The 16,838-nt window shown below is 44.3% G+C and overlaps 1 protein-coding gene across 9 annotated transcripts in view; it reads left to right on the top strand.

Moving 5' to 3' along the window:
* Window positions 1–9,256, top strand: part of EVA1A (eva-1 homolog A, regulator of programmed cell death) — a 208,062-nt gene extending 198,806 nt beyond the window's left edge. For all 9 annotated transcript variants that reach the window (XM_009560443.2, XM_054063340.1, XM_054063342.1 and 6 more), the window contains one exon: window positions 7,791–9,256. In XM_009560443.2, the coding sequence (XP_009558738.2) occupies window positions 7,791–8,161 (371 nt within the window). In that variant the 3' untranslated portion in view covers window positions 8,162–9,256. The remainder of the gene's footprint in view (window positions 1–7,790) is intronic.
* Window positions 9,257–16,838: the final 7,582 nt, after the last annotated feature.

A 16,838-nucleotide genomic window follows, 5' to 3' on the forward strand; every position in this document is an offset into this window, starting at 1 on the left:
CATCTCCTTCTTACGTTGAGGATTCCAGAACTGGACACAGTATTCCGGATGAGGTCTCCCAGGAGAGGACTAGAGGGGCAGAATCACTTCCCTTGCCCTGCTGGCCACACTGATTTTGATGCAGCCTGGGATACAGTTGGCCTTCTGGGCTGTGAGCGCACATTGCTGGCTCATGTCGAGTGTCTCATCAACCAGCACCCCAAGCCCTTCTCCTCAGGGCTGCTCTCAATCTCATCATCTCCCATTGTGTACTGAAAATGGGGATCGCCCCAACCCAGGTGCAGGACCCTGCACTTGGCCTTGTTGAACCTCATGAGGTTCTCCCAGCCCTACTTCTCCAGCCTGTCCAGGTCCCTCTGGATGACATCCCATCCTTCTGGTGTGGCGGCTACACCACCCAGCTTGGTGTCATCTGCAAACTTGCTGAGGGTGATCTTCTAAAAAGATTCGCTCTAAAAATTAATAAAGATTGTGTGCCCTGCCGAGTGCTTGGGACAACAAAAAGTACAGTTGAGACGGGTTATATAGTGCAAAAGTTTCCCATCCCTCTTCTGTGTGAGGTACCTCATCGGCAGCAGGAATTGCCTACAGAGTTGGAGGGCATAACCCCCGAAAAGGAGGAGCAGTGGCTGAGTAGCATTGGATGCACTAATTCAGGGGATGTTAGGCCAGTTTCTGCTGTTTTTCCCAGAAGCAGGGCCTTGGTTGCTGTGTAACCAGCCTCCTGAGGCAGGACATAACTGTTTGCGGTCACTTTTTCCTTTTGGGTGTTCTCCATTTCTTTAATGAAAGGTTTGTATGCTTATTACCTTGCAATGCTTATTGCCAAACAATATTACTTTGGTAATAACGTTAGTGTCTTGCCCTTTCACTACATGCTCTTAATAATTCTGTGTACTACAGCCAGGCTGCCAGCACCATTGTAATGGAATTATGCTATTCTGGAGCATTTGAGGTCTATATAACTAAAACTCCAATACTTGTGAGCTAGTTTTTCAAGTCAGTGTGTTATTTGTTCTTGCTGATTCATTAAGTACTAACACATTCTTGGTGCCATGCTCTTGATTTTGCTGAGATCCTACCATGCTGCTACAGATTAAGTATTTGGATTTCATAGAATTGTAGAAACAGAACAGTTTGCCTGGAAGGAACCTTCAAAGATCACCTAGTCCAATCCTGCAGTAAGCAGGGCCCGTGTCAAACAGATTAGGTTGCTCAGAGTCCTGTCCAACCTGACCTTGAATGTTTCCAAGGATGGGGAATCTACCACCCCTCTGCGCAACCTGTGCCGGTGTCTCACCAGCCTCATTGTAAAAAATGTCTTCCTTATATCTAGTTTAACTCTACCCTCTTTTAGCCTAAACCCATTACCCCTTGTCCTGTTGCAACAGCCCCTGTTAAAAATTCTGTCCTCATCTTTCTTACAAACCCTCTTTAATTACTGAAAGGTCTTCCCAGAGCCTTCTCTTCTCCAGGTCATACAACCCAAACTCTCCCAGCCTTTCTTCACTGGAGAGATGTTCCATCCATCTGATCGTTTTTGTGGCATCCTCTGGACCCACTCCAACAGGTCCATGTCTTTCCTGTGCTGAGGACTGCAGAGCTGGATGCAGTATTCCGGGTGGGATCCCACGAGAGCAGCGTAGAGGGGCAGAATCACATCCCTGAACCCACTGGCCACGCTTCTTTAATGTGAAACAACTAACTTGGGCTTTGCATTTTGGAATCGCTCAGTAGATTATTAGTAGTGTTTCTGCACATTTAGTGGAAGGTCCTTCTAAAATGACAGTGAAGGATGAATCCAAAGTTTTGCCTTTCCACACATCTGGTAGTGGCATCTGGATCTGCGTTTTTGTGACACCTTTAAAAAGCACGCAGCCTAAGCGGAATTAGTATTGTTCTTCACAGAAGATAGTGGAGTAGGATATATATTTTCTTGTAAGGCCTTCTCTAACAAAAGATTAGAAAAAGCAAACTTAAATTGAATCTTCTGTCTATCGTACTTCTCCTCTCTCTTACTTATAGCTGCCCATTTTTCGATATGAAAATGCCTGCGTTCCCAAACTTACTGTGAGATAAAATGCTGTTAACATTATTTTCCCCATCTGAGCAGTAACAGACAGCAGAAGGTTGTAGGATTTATGGTTGGGGACAGTTGGGACGAGGATTCAGGGCTGCTGACAACGCCACATGGACTTTGCTTCAGTTTACCACAACAGAACGCTTTGACTCTGTATTGGTTTTGTAGGGCACAAAAGACCTCAGTTCACCCCCTTCACAAGGGGCAGAAGCCTCTAGATTTTACTGTGGTGTAAATAATAAACAAGGACCTCTTTCATTGTCTTGTTACTGTGGGATTTGCTTGCCCTCTCATGGTATGATCTCCTTGTAATATGTTCACATCCATTGGATTTCAAATAGGTAAAACTCAGACCCCATGACTTTGGTTTCCAGTGATGAGTTCAGGGGCTTGTTGTTCATGTTTTCCAGGGTACTTAACCATGGCTGCTAGATGAGTTTTAATCTCAATGATATTTATGTTCGGTTTGTTATTTATTACTAAAATAATTGTTGGCTGCCCCATGGATTGAAAGAGCAGATGCCCTAAACCATCTATATCTGCTGCATGTCATTTCGGCCCCTGCTTTTAATGGAGAGGATGGATTTGGTCCGATTTATTTTGTTATACGTGAATGTGGAGAGGTTTTAGATTATGAGTTCAAAGACAAGCTGTGTCGCAGAGCACAAATATCGTCTGTATAAAACTAGAGCACTGCAAACCCACCCCCCTTCTTATTGCAGATTGTGAGCAGCAGAACATTTGACAATTTTTGCGCTCGCCTGAGTTTGAGGCCCTGAAGGCGGCTTAAACCACAGCAGCTGTTGATGGCCATAGAGGAGCCATTATAGTGGCTCAGGAGAGGCAGAGCGTTGGGTGGCCAGGAAGGGCCGGGGATGGTTCACACATCTTCCCACCGCTCCTGACCACAGCCTCAGCGTCAAAGGGAAACATTACTGCAAGAGCTGCTCTGTTTCATAACACTAAAAACATCCCTCAGGTAAACCGCAGACTGAAAGTGCTGTATTCAGGGCTTCCCCGTACTGAGGAATTGGCTCAAAAGAGGACTTTGCAAGAAATAACTGTAAGTAGATAGAGGCAACATCTGAAAATGTTTTTTAATGCTGGGGCAGAGGGTGGTGTATACCCTCAGACCCACTCCAGGAAAAAGAAGCTATGAGCTGGGCCCTTGGTATTTCTTGGGTAAAGTGTATGCTTGAAAGGACGATCCACTTTTGTTCACATCTTCTGTGCAAAATGACAGATTTTGGTGGGCAACTGCAGTTGAAGAGTCTGCAGGCTCCGTCACTCGCACATGCAGAGTCTTGCAGTGCATAGAAAGAAGAAGTGTCAATATTAGCAGAAGCCTCTGTGCTCATTTCCAACATCTTTTTGATTAGTTTTCCCGTATAAAATTTGGAAGGTTCTCACTGACAACCAAGGAGTAAAAAGTCACAGCACAGCAGGAAGCAAAGCCTCTTCGCCAGAGTGTTGGTTTTCACCAGCAAATGTATTTTCAGCCATCATCACAGTTAGACGTATCGAAGCCAGTTAGATGTTAGTCTTATCCAGCTTCCAGAACCCTGAAAACAACAATTCTTTAGAAATTGGGAGAAAGAATGAAAAATGTCAATGAGGAGTGAATTTATCTTTATAGATAAATCTATCTGTATAGGAGTGATTTTTCTTTATAGAATTAGGTCTTTAATTATATGCAATCTCTGCCTGCAAACCTCAGACCTGTTATTTGTAATAGATGTGCTCCAATAGTGTTTGGAAAGGCTTCACCAGTCTTAGTGACAGCTGGTGAAGTCTTTGCAGTCACCAGCAAAACCAGAACAGTCCCTCATGGGTATATAAATGTTAAACGTCCAAATTGTGTCACAGCACTTCCAAAGCCTGGTCGGGGGACTTATTCTAGTTTTGTCATTGCATTCAGATTGAAGTAGTTGGAGGGAAACCTCCACAAATCCCTGTTTTATTCTGCTTCCACAGGCAAAGCTTTACTGCCAAGTTATTAACAAGGGGCTTCCAAAAATACGACCGAGGGGAGATCATTCCAACTGTAGACTGCTTGGCCTGAGACTTATTAATAAGGGGCTCCTGGAGAGCTTCCTCTGTTCTACCAGGGGATTTGGGCAGCCTGTGGGGCTAACTGTAAATTCCCTAGAAGATATTGTTCCTACTGTTTGTCTGGCCGTGCTTAACGCTGAACCTTTTACTGGGGCCCTCTGAAATTTTCCTCCCCACTGAGGTTTCTGAATGCATGAAGCCATCACAGGAAGCCAGCAGCGTTAATGCCTAGATTGGTTTTTATTTATTGAAACAATTTATTATAATAGCAATAACAACCTTGGCCTGGGGCATTTCCTGGGGAATTAATGGCAGTCTGGGCTGATGCTCCCAGCAGATTGTTAGCCCTCAGGAAACAGGCTCCGTAATTGCTGCTGGTTTGGTTGGAAAAACAAAATAAAATGTGTTTCTAATTTTTGGCCAATTTGAGCGCCTAGAAAATGGTTGCTTTTCTATAGAGGGTTATAAAGAGCGTATATATTTTTTTCTGCATGGATTAAGTTCAGGCTCAAATCAGTGACATTTTCATCAATGCTTTCAGTCCAGAAAAATACCAGGAAGGGGAAAAGTAACACCAGGTAAAGAGATTCACAGCAACTGGGTCTTGCTTGAAATTCAGGAGAAAAACATAGCTCTGAGCTTTCATCCACAGCAGTGGAAGAAAAAGCTACAATGGTCAAAATTCATGTATTAATGAGTGGACACACAGACACTCATGCACACAAACACATATCAAAACTCCATTAACTCCTGCAACTGGTGCCCATACACTTTTAAAAAGCATATTTTTTTTAAATATAATGAGTGTTTTGAGGAGCTTTGGTGTTGGTATGATGAATCTGAGCCATCTGCAAGTGTTTGGAAGATGCTGAGCATCCACTTGCTGAAGAGGATGCCCCTTTTTAGTCTTTGCAAGTCGAACATGTAATGGGATAACATCTCAAAGTCACCAATCAACTAACTGTCAGACCCTCAAATCTAAGCTATTGCTGACTTGGCTGCATCAGCTGAGAAAAAGCAGAGCCCGTGTATTTTAGCTCAAGTTGCTCTTTCTGCTGTGAAAAAAAAAAAGGAGATGTTGCTCTGCGAGTATATTGTACACATGATAAATGCCAAGACTGCAGTTGAACGTAGGGTTACAGCTCATTGAGGAAGTCCAGACAGTGTCTCAGATATTGACAGAGTAGCTGTAGGAGCTCATAAATGCCACTGAAGCCCAAAGATTCAATTACAGCCATCGCATTGCGTGAAGAGCTGGACCTACAAGCACAAGCAGGGGATGAAAAATCATTGCTTAAGTAGCAATCGAGATGCAGCTTGCTCATGAGCTGGATGGAGAAGCATGGAAAAAGGTGTGTAGAGGAGAAAGGAAAAGTAGGACATGGACAAAAACAGGGGATGAGAAACCGCATGTGTCTGCTTTGCAGGCTCCAATCTATGTTTTTTTAATGAGTTGCTTTAAAACAGTGAGCAGTGGAACTAATGCAACCAAATCAAACCCATGTGTGTGTAGGAACGTGGTGCTCAGGGAAGTGGTCCTGGCAGCCAGGCAGAGGGGAGGCACACTGGACCGTGCGTCTCCCAGCACAAACAGATCAGTCCTGCTCATTCGTTCTTCTCACACTCCCACACTCTGGGTGTCCTCAGAGCCTTCCTTAAGCCTTCTTGCAAAGGAAGCTTTGCAATAACTCTCCTGATTTATAGTGTACACGGAGGTAAAAGTGCTGTCAGGTAGTGATTCTGCTTTTCCTGAGGTTTTTAGATATCTGAAATTTAGGCCACTTCCTTACTGTTCACACATGTGCCCAATGGGCAGCAACTTTACTGCACAAACAGGGTTGCGGTTTTAATTCGAGTTCTATCAGTTCAGAGTTGCCATTAGCTTCACTGCAGCCAGGGTTTCCCTCAGTCATGCTTGGAATCATAGAATCCTTATGGTTGGAAAAAACCATCAGCCCAGCACCTCTATGCCTACTAAGCCAGGTCCCGAAGTGCCACATCTACACATTTTTTTAATGGCTCCAGGGATGCTGCTGCTACAAGAGCCATTGGCACATCCTTTGTGCCTGCTCTGGTATCTTCTCTTTTGTCTTTATATTTTTGCTGTCTCACTTTTGTCAAAATACATTGGCTTAAAACCTCTGTCTTCGGTCTCTCTTGACTTTCCAACTACTGCTTTTCTCCTCTTTCTTTTTTTTTGGACTTGCTGAATGCATCCACTACAGTTTTCTCCTCTTGTTTTGTAGTTTCTCTTCAGCCTGTTTTTTCCCCATATCATCCACACCAACCACTCTGCAAACAGTCTCATGCCAACTTTCAAACTATGATGACATCTTCCTCCACCTTAGCTTGTCAGTCACCTTTGAGATTCATTTGGGAGAGAAGTGAAGAGCACAAAGTCTCTGTAACTGTTCCACGAGCATCTCCAAGCATTGAAGTATGTGTTGCCTTGAACAGTGCACAAGTCCGTTCTTGGGCTCTGACCACACAATCAGAGAATAATTTAGGCTGGAAGAGAGCTCCGGGGGTCACCTGGTCCAACCCCCTACTCAGGACAAGGCTAACTTCATACTTGGAGCGAGCCAATGGTTTCCAGTGAACCTTCTGCAAACTTTGCTTGAAGGAGATCAGCTGAAAAGGGAGGTTTCTAAAAGCATTCTGGGAGGGAGTGAAGGTAGATCACAGGTTTTTAATTATTGAGAACTTTTGGGGCTGGGCTCTCAGCTGGTGAGAATAGTTACAGCTCCACCACCGTGTTCAAGGGAATAAGACTCATCTGAGGAACTGACTCCGTCCTTGAACTCCAGAGTCCCAGCAGACACACTGGAGTAGAGCTGGCCTTTACGCTTCTGCTTGATTCATCTTCACCCATTCGGTGTGTCTATATACCTGGAATAAACCGAGATGATTCAGCCCAGGGGAATTGCAGCAACTTTTATCATAATTACACTTCTAAGTCGTTCTATGAACCGAAAAAGACCCAAAAGTTAGTAAATAAACAAGATGACCTGGTTTATAAAGCGTTGTGGATCCTTTGGAGTCTTGTTATATCACCTCTGAAATGTGGCTACGCAGGATTCATCCTGTTAGGGCACTGACTTTAGCCGTGCTTGTGGAGCACAGGTATACATTTTGGTGGTCTGGGCGGAAAGCCAGCACACTTGCCTTAGATAAGCAAATGGAACCTATGAATAAATAATATGCATTTTTCCATGCTGCAGGGCTTCCCATTTCAGCCACGACATGGAGAGCTTTGTAAATCGTCTCTATTCCTCATATGATGATGATGGATATGACAGAGAGATGCACTTAGCTGCTGCCGGGTGAGCAGCGCCCTAGTGTCAACTGTGCTCCTGCAGCCACTGGAATTAGCATTTAATTCTGCAGGCTGCTCCTTCCCCTTCCAGACAACTTGAAGACACGACTGCAGCGAACCCACATGCTGCATGTGGGCAAATGCCTTGGCAGCAAATCCACCGTTTTAAATTCTCCTTCCTGATCTCCCTGGGGAGACGAGGCAAAGGAGGGCTTGGAAGAAAAAGCAACCATTGGAAACTCTGAGCCTCCAGACGTGGTGGCTGCTATATGCACAGAGGAGCTGCGTGCGTTTTGTTCTTTTAAGGGTTGTTCTCAATAATGATTTTCTTTCCCCTTTCAGAAAACCCCGAGCGAGCTGCTCTGTATTTTGTTTCTGGAGTGTGCATTGGACTCGTCTTGACCCTTCTGGCCCTGGTGCTAAGGGTGTCCTGCCGAACTGACTGCAAACGCTCCTCCCCGAAGAAGCCTCCTCGGGAGCGGGAGAGCGATAGCGACAGCAGCGACAGCGATGATGATTCGGACACCACTTCAGACCTGTCTGCGCGCAGGCACCGCAGGTTCGAGAGGACTTTGAACATGAACGTCTTCACTTCAGCCGAGGAGCTGGAGCGAGCTCAGCGGCTGGAGGAACGGGAGCGCATCATCCGGGAGATCTGGATGAACGGGCAGCCGGACATCCCAGGGACCAGGAGCCTCAACCGTTACTACTAAGTGATGGGGAGTCCAAGCGTCCTGCCCTGCATCCGGGGGCTCTTCCACACGTGATAGAGGAGAGGGAGGAAAGGAAGGAATCTTACATGCGTGTCTCCTCTTTTCCTTTCAGGTGTGCTGGAACAGTCTGGATGGACAGCAATAAAGCTTTCCCCATCTCCTTCTCCCTGACATATTGCTAACACCCCTCTCCACAGACGCTTTCTGGTTACAACAGAGGGGTTTGCCAGCTTCATTTCTTAGTAGCAGGCAGGAAGGGGACAATTAGAGTCCTCCCATGTGGGACATAGAATTTGGCATGCTGTGGTACAAGCGTTCCTCTCGTGTCTGGGGAGAGAAGTTGTCCAGGTTGTGGTGTTCATTTAGGATTTTTTGGTTTCCCTTTCCTGAGGACTGTGGGAGGATTGTGAACAAAAGGACAAATCTGGAAAGATGATTTGGGAAGAGAGAGGGAGGTGCATCCTGACCAATTGTCTTGTGACTTCAGAAGCCATGAGATTAACCTAATTAAAACCCAACGGCAAATATGACTTGTTAAGAACTAAGGGTTGGGGGGGGAGGGGGATTCTTCCATCATGAAATCATCTCGGTGCTTGGATGTTTGCCATAGTGTATTCAGTTATTTATGGCTGTCTTTTCATATTCCTTTTCAATGGGAGCATTTATTATTTTTTTTTTACTGACACCTCAGGGATAAAATCCTATTATTTTTTTGAGTCTGTTCTCCCTGCTGGCCCCTATCAAACAAACCCAACCCACCTCCAACAGTGAAATTATGGTAATATAAGAGATGTGTCAGTGACCAGTGAGAAGTTAACAACCTCAAAGAGGTTGAAAAGGGTTTTCTTTTTGTTTTGTTTTAAATATATATATATATATATATAGGAAGATGCTGCACAGGAATGTGCCTTATTCTTTTTTTGTTGTTGTTAAACTACAGTTTTCCAATGGATAGCGATGCACAATGTTTTATATATTTTATTAAAAAAATAATAAAAAAAGGTCTATGTTTACCAGAGGGAAATGGAGACAGAAGAAGCCACATATGACAACAGAATGGGTAATAAATGCTAAATAAACTCTGGTTTGCTTCAATACATTTGAATTTGCATCCTCACTTTTGGCACAGGTGTTGTTCAAGGAAGGTGCTTTGGAAGAAGAACACACCTCTGCAGGTAATCAAGGCTGACGTCTTCATGCAGGAACCTGGAGGCACTTTCTCCTTTGGATGTAGCCCATCAGTCTGCTTCTGCAGTGCACATGGGCAGGAGCACCTGAGCAATGTGTTGGTTCTCAAGGAGGCATCTCAAAGCTTACCTGCACCAAGTGAAAGAGTCCTGATGATTTCGTGATGCTTTGAGTCTGTTCCCCAGACCCAAATCTTACCTGAGCCACAAGCAAATGTTAAATGAACCAAAAAACCCAAGGGAAAAAAAGGTGAAATGTATTTTCATGTTCCTTCAGTGGTCTCTTGGAGTGTTCAAGGGGATATCATCACCCTACTCACTATGTGCTTATTTGTCTCTCCCCTGCATCAGTTCGTACCACCTCGGTTATAACACTTGGTGTTTTTCAAGCCTGCACAGCACTGCTGTAGCCTGCACGGCTCTGGATGTGTTCCTCAGTCACTTCAGGCGCGCTTACGTCTTAAGAGCTCACAAAATGCCAGCAAAGCAAATAATGACCAAAAGCTGTCAATGCCCATAGCTTTCCCCTAGTCTCTAGGAGAGATGAAGATGGGTGGACCTGCCTACAAGGTGACCCTAGAGTGGGGTTGCAAGGGTTCATGTGCTGCACCAAACAACTGCACGGTGGAACAGCCTCCTGACACCAAGACCTTCTTGGCCTGAGACTTATTAATAAGGGGCTCCCTTTATTAATCCTCTTTGGGATTGTTGTAGAGCTGCTTCTCTGCCTTTGAAGTGCCCACAACTACTGTCTCTTGCAGAGTGAGAGCAAAGCTGAGTAACTGGAACTGGTGTCGCCGATGGTAACACCAGAGATGGGGCTGACCAGGGAGAGGTGGCTTCAACTGCCAAGGCAGCACTATTACCTCAGAGCAATTCTTGTTTCTCGGCCTGTGAAGGTTCAAGTGGAAAGACTCGGTGTGGACCTGGGAGGTAATTTTGCAGCTGATGTTTGGAAATAAAGCAGGAAGCAGGTCCTGAACCCTGGCTGCATTGCCAGGTGCTGTGCTTAATCTGGAATGTGGAATGCGCTCTGCTGAGGGTGTAGAGGAGAAAAGCAACAGGATGGGGTCAGTGGGATCAGCTTTGTTGGCCATGTGTTTTCTCCTGTAGTCCCTCAGCTTTGGTGATTAAAGGACAACAAATTTTCAGATTGAGAGTCCTGTGTCCTGGGACACAGATTGCAAACCTGATTGTAAAAATGCTATAAACGAATGGATTTATGTATATGGTTTTCCCAAATGATTTTTTTTTTTTTTTGACCAGAGGAAAGAGCAAGTGCAGTAAGTCGTGAGCGTACTTCATATTCAACCGAGGGATTAAAATACCTGCTTCAAATGTAAATCACAGCTGAACCTCAGTTGCAAATGGATGAACAATCGTCCCTTAGCATTGCTGGTGCTGCTGTAAATCTTCCAGTCAAAGCCTGCAAGACAAAGGAGCAGGTTGTGCAGTTGCGTTTCAGAATTGAGCAGACAAGCCCAGCTCAGCCTTGCGCTAGGTAACAAGATGTAGCAAAAGTAGACGCATAGTGTACAGCACACGCAGTACTCTCACATACCTTCTAGCTCCTCTTGTCTCAAGGCCATGCATTTCTAAAGAGGCTTTGACAAAAGAGAAAGTAAAAAAATATGATCCTTTGAGCTACTGTAAGTAAAAGACTTGAAGTCATTCTGTAACTATTTCTGGATTTGTCCCAAAAGTGCTGAACGGTTTGTCTAGGGGGAAAAAAACCACAATCAAGATTTGTGGGGCAGGAGTTGGTGGTTTACCTTTAACTCTGTAAACCAATGGAGCCAACCCACTCACCTGGAGTAGAGAAGAGCAGTTAAATCCATATTTCTTATCCACAAAAGCGTATCTTAAGCACACAGAGCTTTGGAATTGTCTGGCTTCAATCTTTTGTGTTGTGCTCACCATGTCGCATGAAACATTTAAACACTTGTAGAACTATTGAGTAGACAATAGATGCTTTTCTACCAGGCTAATGTGAATCCCTCTTGCAGAAGCTTAGGCATAACTCTGCTCTCTTACTTCCATTCTTATTTAATTTTTTACATTACAGTGAGATATTGTTTCCAGAATATCACTTTATAAATTCCCTGAGATAGATAAAGGAGTTGAAATCACCTTTGGCTGTTTCACGACTGAATTTCCTAATCAGTGACCTTCTGGACAAAAAGAAACTGAGGTCATTTTCCATGAGACTCTATGTCTCAGTTTACTTTTACGATTTTATAACGGAGGAGAACAGAACAATCCTGGACTCTGAGTTGCGTGGTCAGTTGGTATTAAGGGGAACCACATGTTATTGTATTTAAAGGAGAGAGCATCGCTGTTGCAGTGTTCTGTCTGCTGGGCTGCAGGCTAATGGCAGGTGAGCCTCGGGAAGTGCGTGTGCTACACAGCTGGAAACTTTCACACTTCTGCAAATCACAGGATCCTTGGATTAGTAACCACAGAACCATTCAATTACAGTTCAATAGCTCATACCATGTTAGCTTTGTAAATGAACGCAATGGGTTGGAAAATTAAAGATCCTTCTTCTGGGAGAAGCCGAACCTGTGGAGATGATGGGTGGGACATTCAAAGAGTCAACCACAGATTCGTTATCCTCTTGACTGGTGGGACAGATGGGGCCAATTATACAAGAAGTCACAGTTCTGTGTGGAGAAACAGCAGAGAGGTAAGTAGTTCCAGTTAGCTACCCACTGAGCTCTCCCACTCGCTCCCCAGCGCCCTTGACTTCTCCGGGATGCTTTCACCTCCCACTATCACCTAGTCCATCGGCACTGACCTGTGTTCAGTGTACCCTGAAAATCTTGGTAATATGGAGTTTGCTGCCTTTCCCATGTCCACCCTGGTGTTCATATCCTCGATCAATTCCAGCCAGTTAATGAGGCGTGCGTTTCCCTTCCAGAAACCGCAGTGCCGCTACTTAACCCCTTGCCTACCACCTTTCCCAGCACCCTGGGGGCTGTGCAAATAAAGAGCACTCGCTTAGCCGTTGCACTGCCAGGATGTAAAGTATATGCTCGTGGTGCTGAGGGGAATCTGAACTTCCTCCTGCGCTGCATGGACTCTCAAGTTTCTGGAGGCATCACAAGCAATTAATCATCTTAGACTGGCCCAGAAATCCTTCTGTGCACATTCATTACTGACGTCTCCACCACAGTGAAGTTTTAATAATACCATCTGAGTTTCTAGTGTCCTTAGATACCTGAAAAAAAATGATAAAGCGCTGCTTGCTTTAACTTGTGCACTCATTATAATTGTGCAGTTTGCCTCCTCACATAATTTCCTCCCTTTTCTCTTTGTCTATTCATCTATTTATTCAATTGCCTCAAAGACTGTCACAGTTAAGCATAATTCACCAAAAAGGCAGGAATTTGGTTCATTCCGCTGCAGCTCAATTTTATGTTGCAGCAGGTGTGCACTTGCTACACCTCTGGTCTGAAGGTGCTCTGCTCGCTTACTCTGAGTGGATGTGACAGACAGACCCCCTTCTCTATTTCTCCTAACTGGTTGGGGACCTGTGCTACCTGTTTCCCACTAACTGCTGAGGAACTCCACATTTTTCATGGCATTGGGATGGATCTTGGCTTTCATTAGTTCCTCTGCCATTTTTCTGTTGAACAGTTTGGGAGCTGGAAGGGAAAAATAAAAAACTTGCTTGGGATTATTTTTTTTTCCCTGTTGAAGGATGTTGTTCTGAGCGAATCTGTGTGACTGTAAAGGACAGCAAATCCTCATGTTGAGGCTGAGCTTGAACAGGGTAAATGTGGTCTTGATGGAGACCTATTTCTGCCAAGGCTTTGTGTCCTTTGCCAAGTACAAGCATTGCCACTTTGGCACCTCCTGAGAACTACAATCATTTCTCCTGCATAATAAGCTTATGTCTTTGGAGCAAACACTTGCTGAGAACAAATAGTGACAACAGATGGAAACAAAGTCAAATTTCTTTCCTGGAGCTATGAGAAAAACACCTTTCCCCTTCTATTACTGCTTCATGATGAAATATGAACTATAATGATGTGATGGAAAGCGGCATTCTAAACCCCTGACATGGGACATCTAAGTGGAAGGGCATTTTCTTTAGTTTCTGTCAGGGCACCGACTTGGCTTGTTTATTTTCTGCTTGGAGCCTGATGTTATTCTGTATCGTGAGTGAAACATAAGCGTCTCACAGCACTTATCTGGGGATGCAGTGCCATGCTGGAAAAACATCCTTTGGCTTTTAAAAAAGGCAGCAATTTGTACATTCGATTTCTTGCAAATATCTTTAAAATCCCCTTTTATGCCTCATTCTCAGTGTAACAGGACTTTTGTTTAAATAAATGAATTGTTTAGAAGGGACAGAAGTAGTTCTCCCTCCAGCTCCTGTGTTTTTGGAGCCTCTAGACCACCCAGGAACAGTCAAGCTCAGAGGCGTTGATGCTTTTTCTAAACAGTTCTTTGTATAAATTACTTTCCTTTCTGGAAGTAGCACTGCGTTGCTCCAAAGTAACGACCCAGAGGAGTATCTGTGAGTGTTGTTTCAGCCCATGGCTGGTTTAGGTGTCCAAGCTCCCAGTGTGATTACTGTACCAGTAAAGCCTCTGTGTATTTCTGGCATCTTATAAAAGGACAATTTCAGAGAAGAGGCTCAAGAGGGCTCGAGCAAACCAATGTGAGTCAGAAACGGTGACTTGCATCCAAAACAATTGCAAGATTTTTCTCCTGGAACTGGAAGTCATCTGGCAATGACAAGGTTGCTTCTGAGAACTGATAAAAGAAACAAGAAGAAGTGATTGCTAATGATATAACCTGAAGATGAAGGACCTCATCTGACAGCACTTACGGATGCTTTTCCTGGGAGGGAAGGCTGCATGCTGTCTGACAAGACCCTTAAAGGTGCAGCTCTGCAATCCTCACATACTTCTGGGACCCCCATATGCTTCCTCTGTCGTAGCAGCACCTCGGCAGTGTTCCCTGTCTGGGGTCACAGGACCAGCGATGCTGCACCCCTCAGCAGATGGTCCTGTGGATCAGGGGAGTACAAACACCACCAGGACAAGAAGGGATGAGGATGGTGAAGCTGAGCCTCTTGCTAGGGGTGGAGTCCATCAAGGACTGGGTTAGTTCTTCTGGGTAACCTCCTGCCCCAAACGCTTCTGTCTACACTCCTTCTGTCCCTTCCCACCCCACACATGGGCGGCAGACAGGAGAGCAAACCTCCTGTGATTGCCTTCCATTTCCAGCCCTGCCTCCACCCTGATGGCAGGATCATGGCTTTTCCTGCATGGAGGGACCTTCATAAGGAGGGAAAGGGCTGACTGCAGCGGGGAGACAGCAACAGCTTGGGGAGCCTGGGGGTAAATAGATGTGGTCATCATTGTGTTCCTGATGGAGATGAGAAGGTGTCAGGAATGAGAGTTTTGGGAAATGGGGAGTCCCTTGACTCCAAGCACCCCACTCAACAGGTCCTTCTCCCCAACACTTTTGACCTTTCAAATTCCCTCCCAGCTGTAGTCCTGGGGGTCCCTGGACTGGTTTTCCTGGAGGACCTGAGTTATGACACAGTCTCCAATAGTCTGCTTAGTCCTTTTGGATGAAAGCCCAAGCCTTGACATTTTTATTTACAGAACATGATGCAATTTCATCAGTGAAAACTTTTTCTTGTGTGGAAAACGTTCTCTCTATCTTCTGCAAAAGGAATATCTCATCTTTTCTTGTAAACAGCTTAGCGTGGCTGGTGCTACATGGCCAGTTCGGTTCACTGGTGCGATGTGATTTACCACAGACATATTTAGACATTGGCTATGAAATATCCTCAGTTTTCCAGGATGGAATGTGAACTAATTGTATTTACTTCCTTATTGTAAATTGCCATTCAAAAGGAAAAGCAACAATGACAACAGTCAATGTTTATGTCTCATACACCCTCACAGACCTCCTCCAGTGAAAGGATGAAGGAGTAAATTATCCCTGAATGTTTTGTTTTGATTTGGACCATTTCTAGCTTATATCAAGTTATTAAAACACCATAAACCCCATAGTTTTTTATTAGTAATCTGGAATGTTTCAATTAAAAAATTCCTAACAAGGATGAGCTGAGAAAACCCATCACAACCAATCCTTTTCCACAATTATGCCTTTTATTTTTAATAAGGAAATATTTTGCTGAAAACTGCTCAGTTAATTGTACCAACCAAGAGCCAACAGAACTTGAGACTGAAGTCAGACCAGACATAAAACAATAGCAGCAATAATTTAGAATTGGAAGAAATTAGCATGTGATTGTTTCTATGGGGACTTTTTCAATCAGAACAGAGGGTTTCTGACTGGTGTACTTGCATGCTGCCATCCATCAGCCCAACAAGGTGTCCAGGCACAAGAATGTCTGATGTTCAAGAGGGTAATGAGATACAGATTAAAGTCAGTGGAATGAAGCAACCATGAGGCTTAAGATAAGTCCTTTTTTTGGGGGGTGCTCGAGACACGGCTTTCAGATATTTCATGAAGGAGATGTTTCTCCCCATTTTGCTTAGGTGGAAAATTGTTGTTTACTGCTCAGATAGGGAGAAATTCGAAGAGATTTTTAAGAAGACTCTAACTAAATTCTCCTTGTGATGGGTGTGAGCTATTTCCTGAATGTGTGGATGATATGGAAGAATGACCTTTTTTATTTCTCTGCAGAATCTGTAGGTGACCCCATGGGAAAACCCATACAGAAGCATATGTACACTCATGTAAAATAAAACTACTTAGGGCAAAACAGTTCAAAAAGCTGGTAGAGCTTCGATTTGTGCGTATGAAATATTGATGAACTGAAGGTCTGGGGAAGAGACTTGCATTGATTAGCTCAGTGCAGGGTACTAAATATTGCTTTTGCCATTTGCCTCAGAACGCACCACCTCTTCTGGGAGAGAAACCCTTGCAACATGATTTATAAATATAAACTTCTGAATGCAAGGTTGCCTTTGGCTGTGAGTTTTTTCATCTTTCATCCTCAGTCCCCTGCCACGTGGGTCCAGCATCATGTTTTATTTTTGCTTTTATTCATAACATTGACGTAGCAATAAAAATAATTGCCTTGCTGATCTCCTATCAGTGTATTTATTCATCCTGTTTCAGAGGGTACATTGTCCTTCATTGCCTCATAACTGCAGAGGGAAATGGACTTAATAGTGGTGTGTGTTTTGAGCGATCATCAGACCTGTGGCACAGACACTTTATAAACATGACACAGTGCAGCTACACACCACGCCTTCAGACTAATGAGTGTCTACGATCTTGCAGCCTACAGATTATTTTGTGACTTATGTTAGAGAGATTTCCTTGAGAATTAAGCAAGTTTTTGATGCCTTTTGTCTCCAAAGTCCTCAGCTTGGTTACCTCTATAGAAGTTACTCCTTTTGCATAGGAATCTTTCTAGCACTGAGGATTTCAGCATCTCAAATGCAGATCAGCCTCTGCGAGTGCCCACAGTCTCCATTTTCTGGATGAGA

The sequence above is a fragment of the Cuculus canorus genome, chromosome 3, assembly GCF_017976375.1.
Source record: "Cuculus canorus isolate bCucCan1 chromosome 3, bCucCan1.pri, whole genome shotgun sequence".
In the NCBI taxonomy this organism is placed as follows: domain Eukaryota; kingdom Metazoa; phylum Chordata; class Aves; order Cuculiformes; family Cuculidae; genus Cuculus; species Cuculus canorus.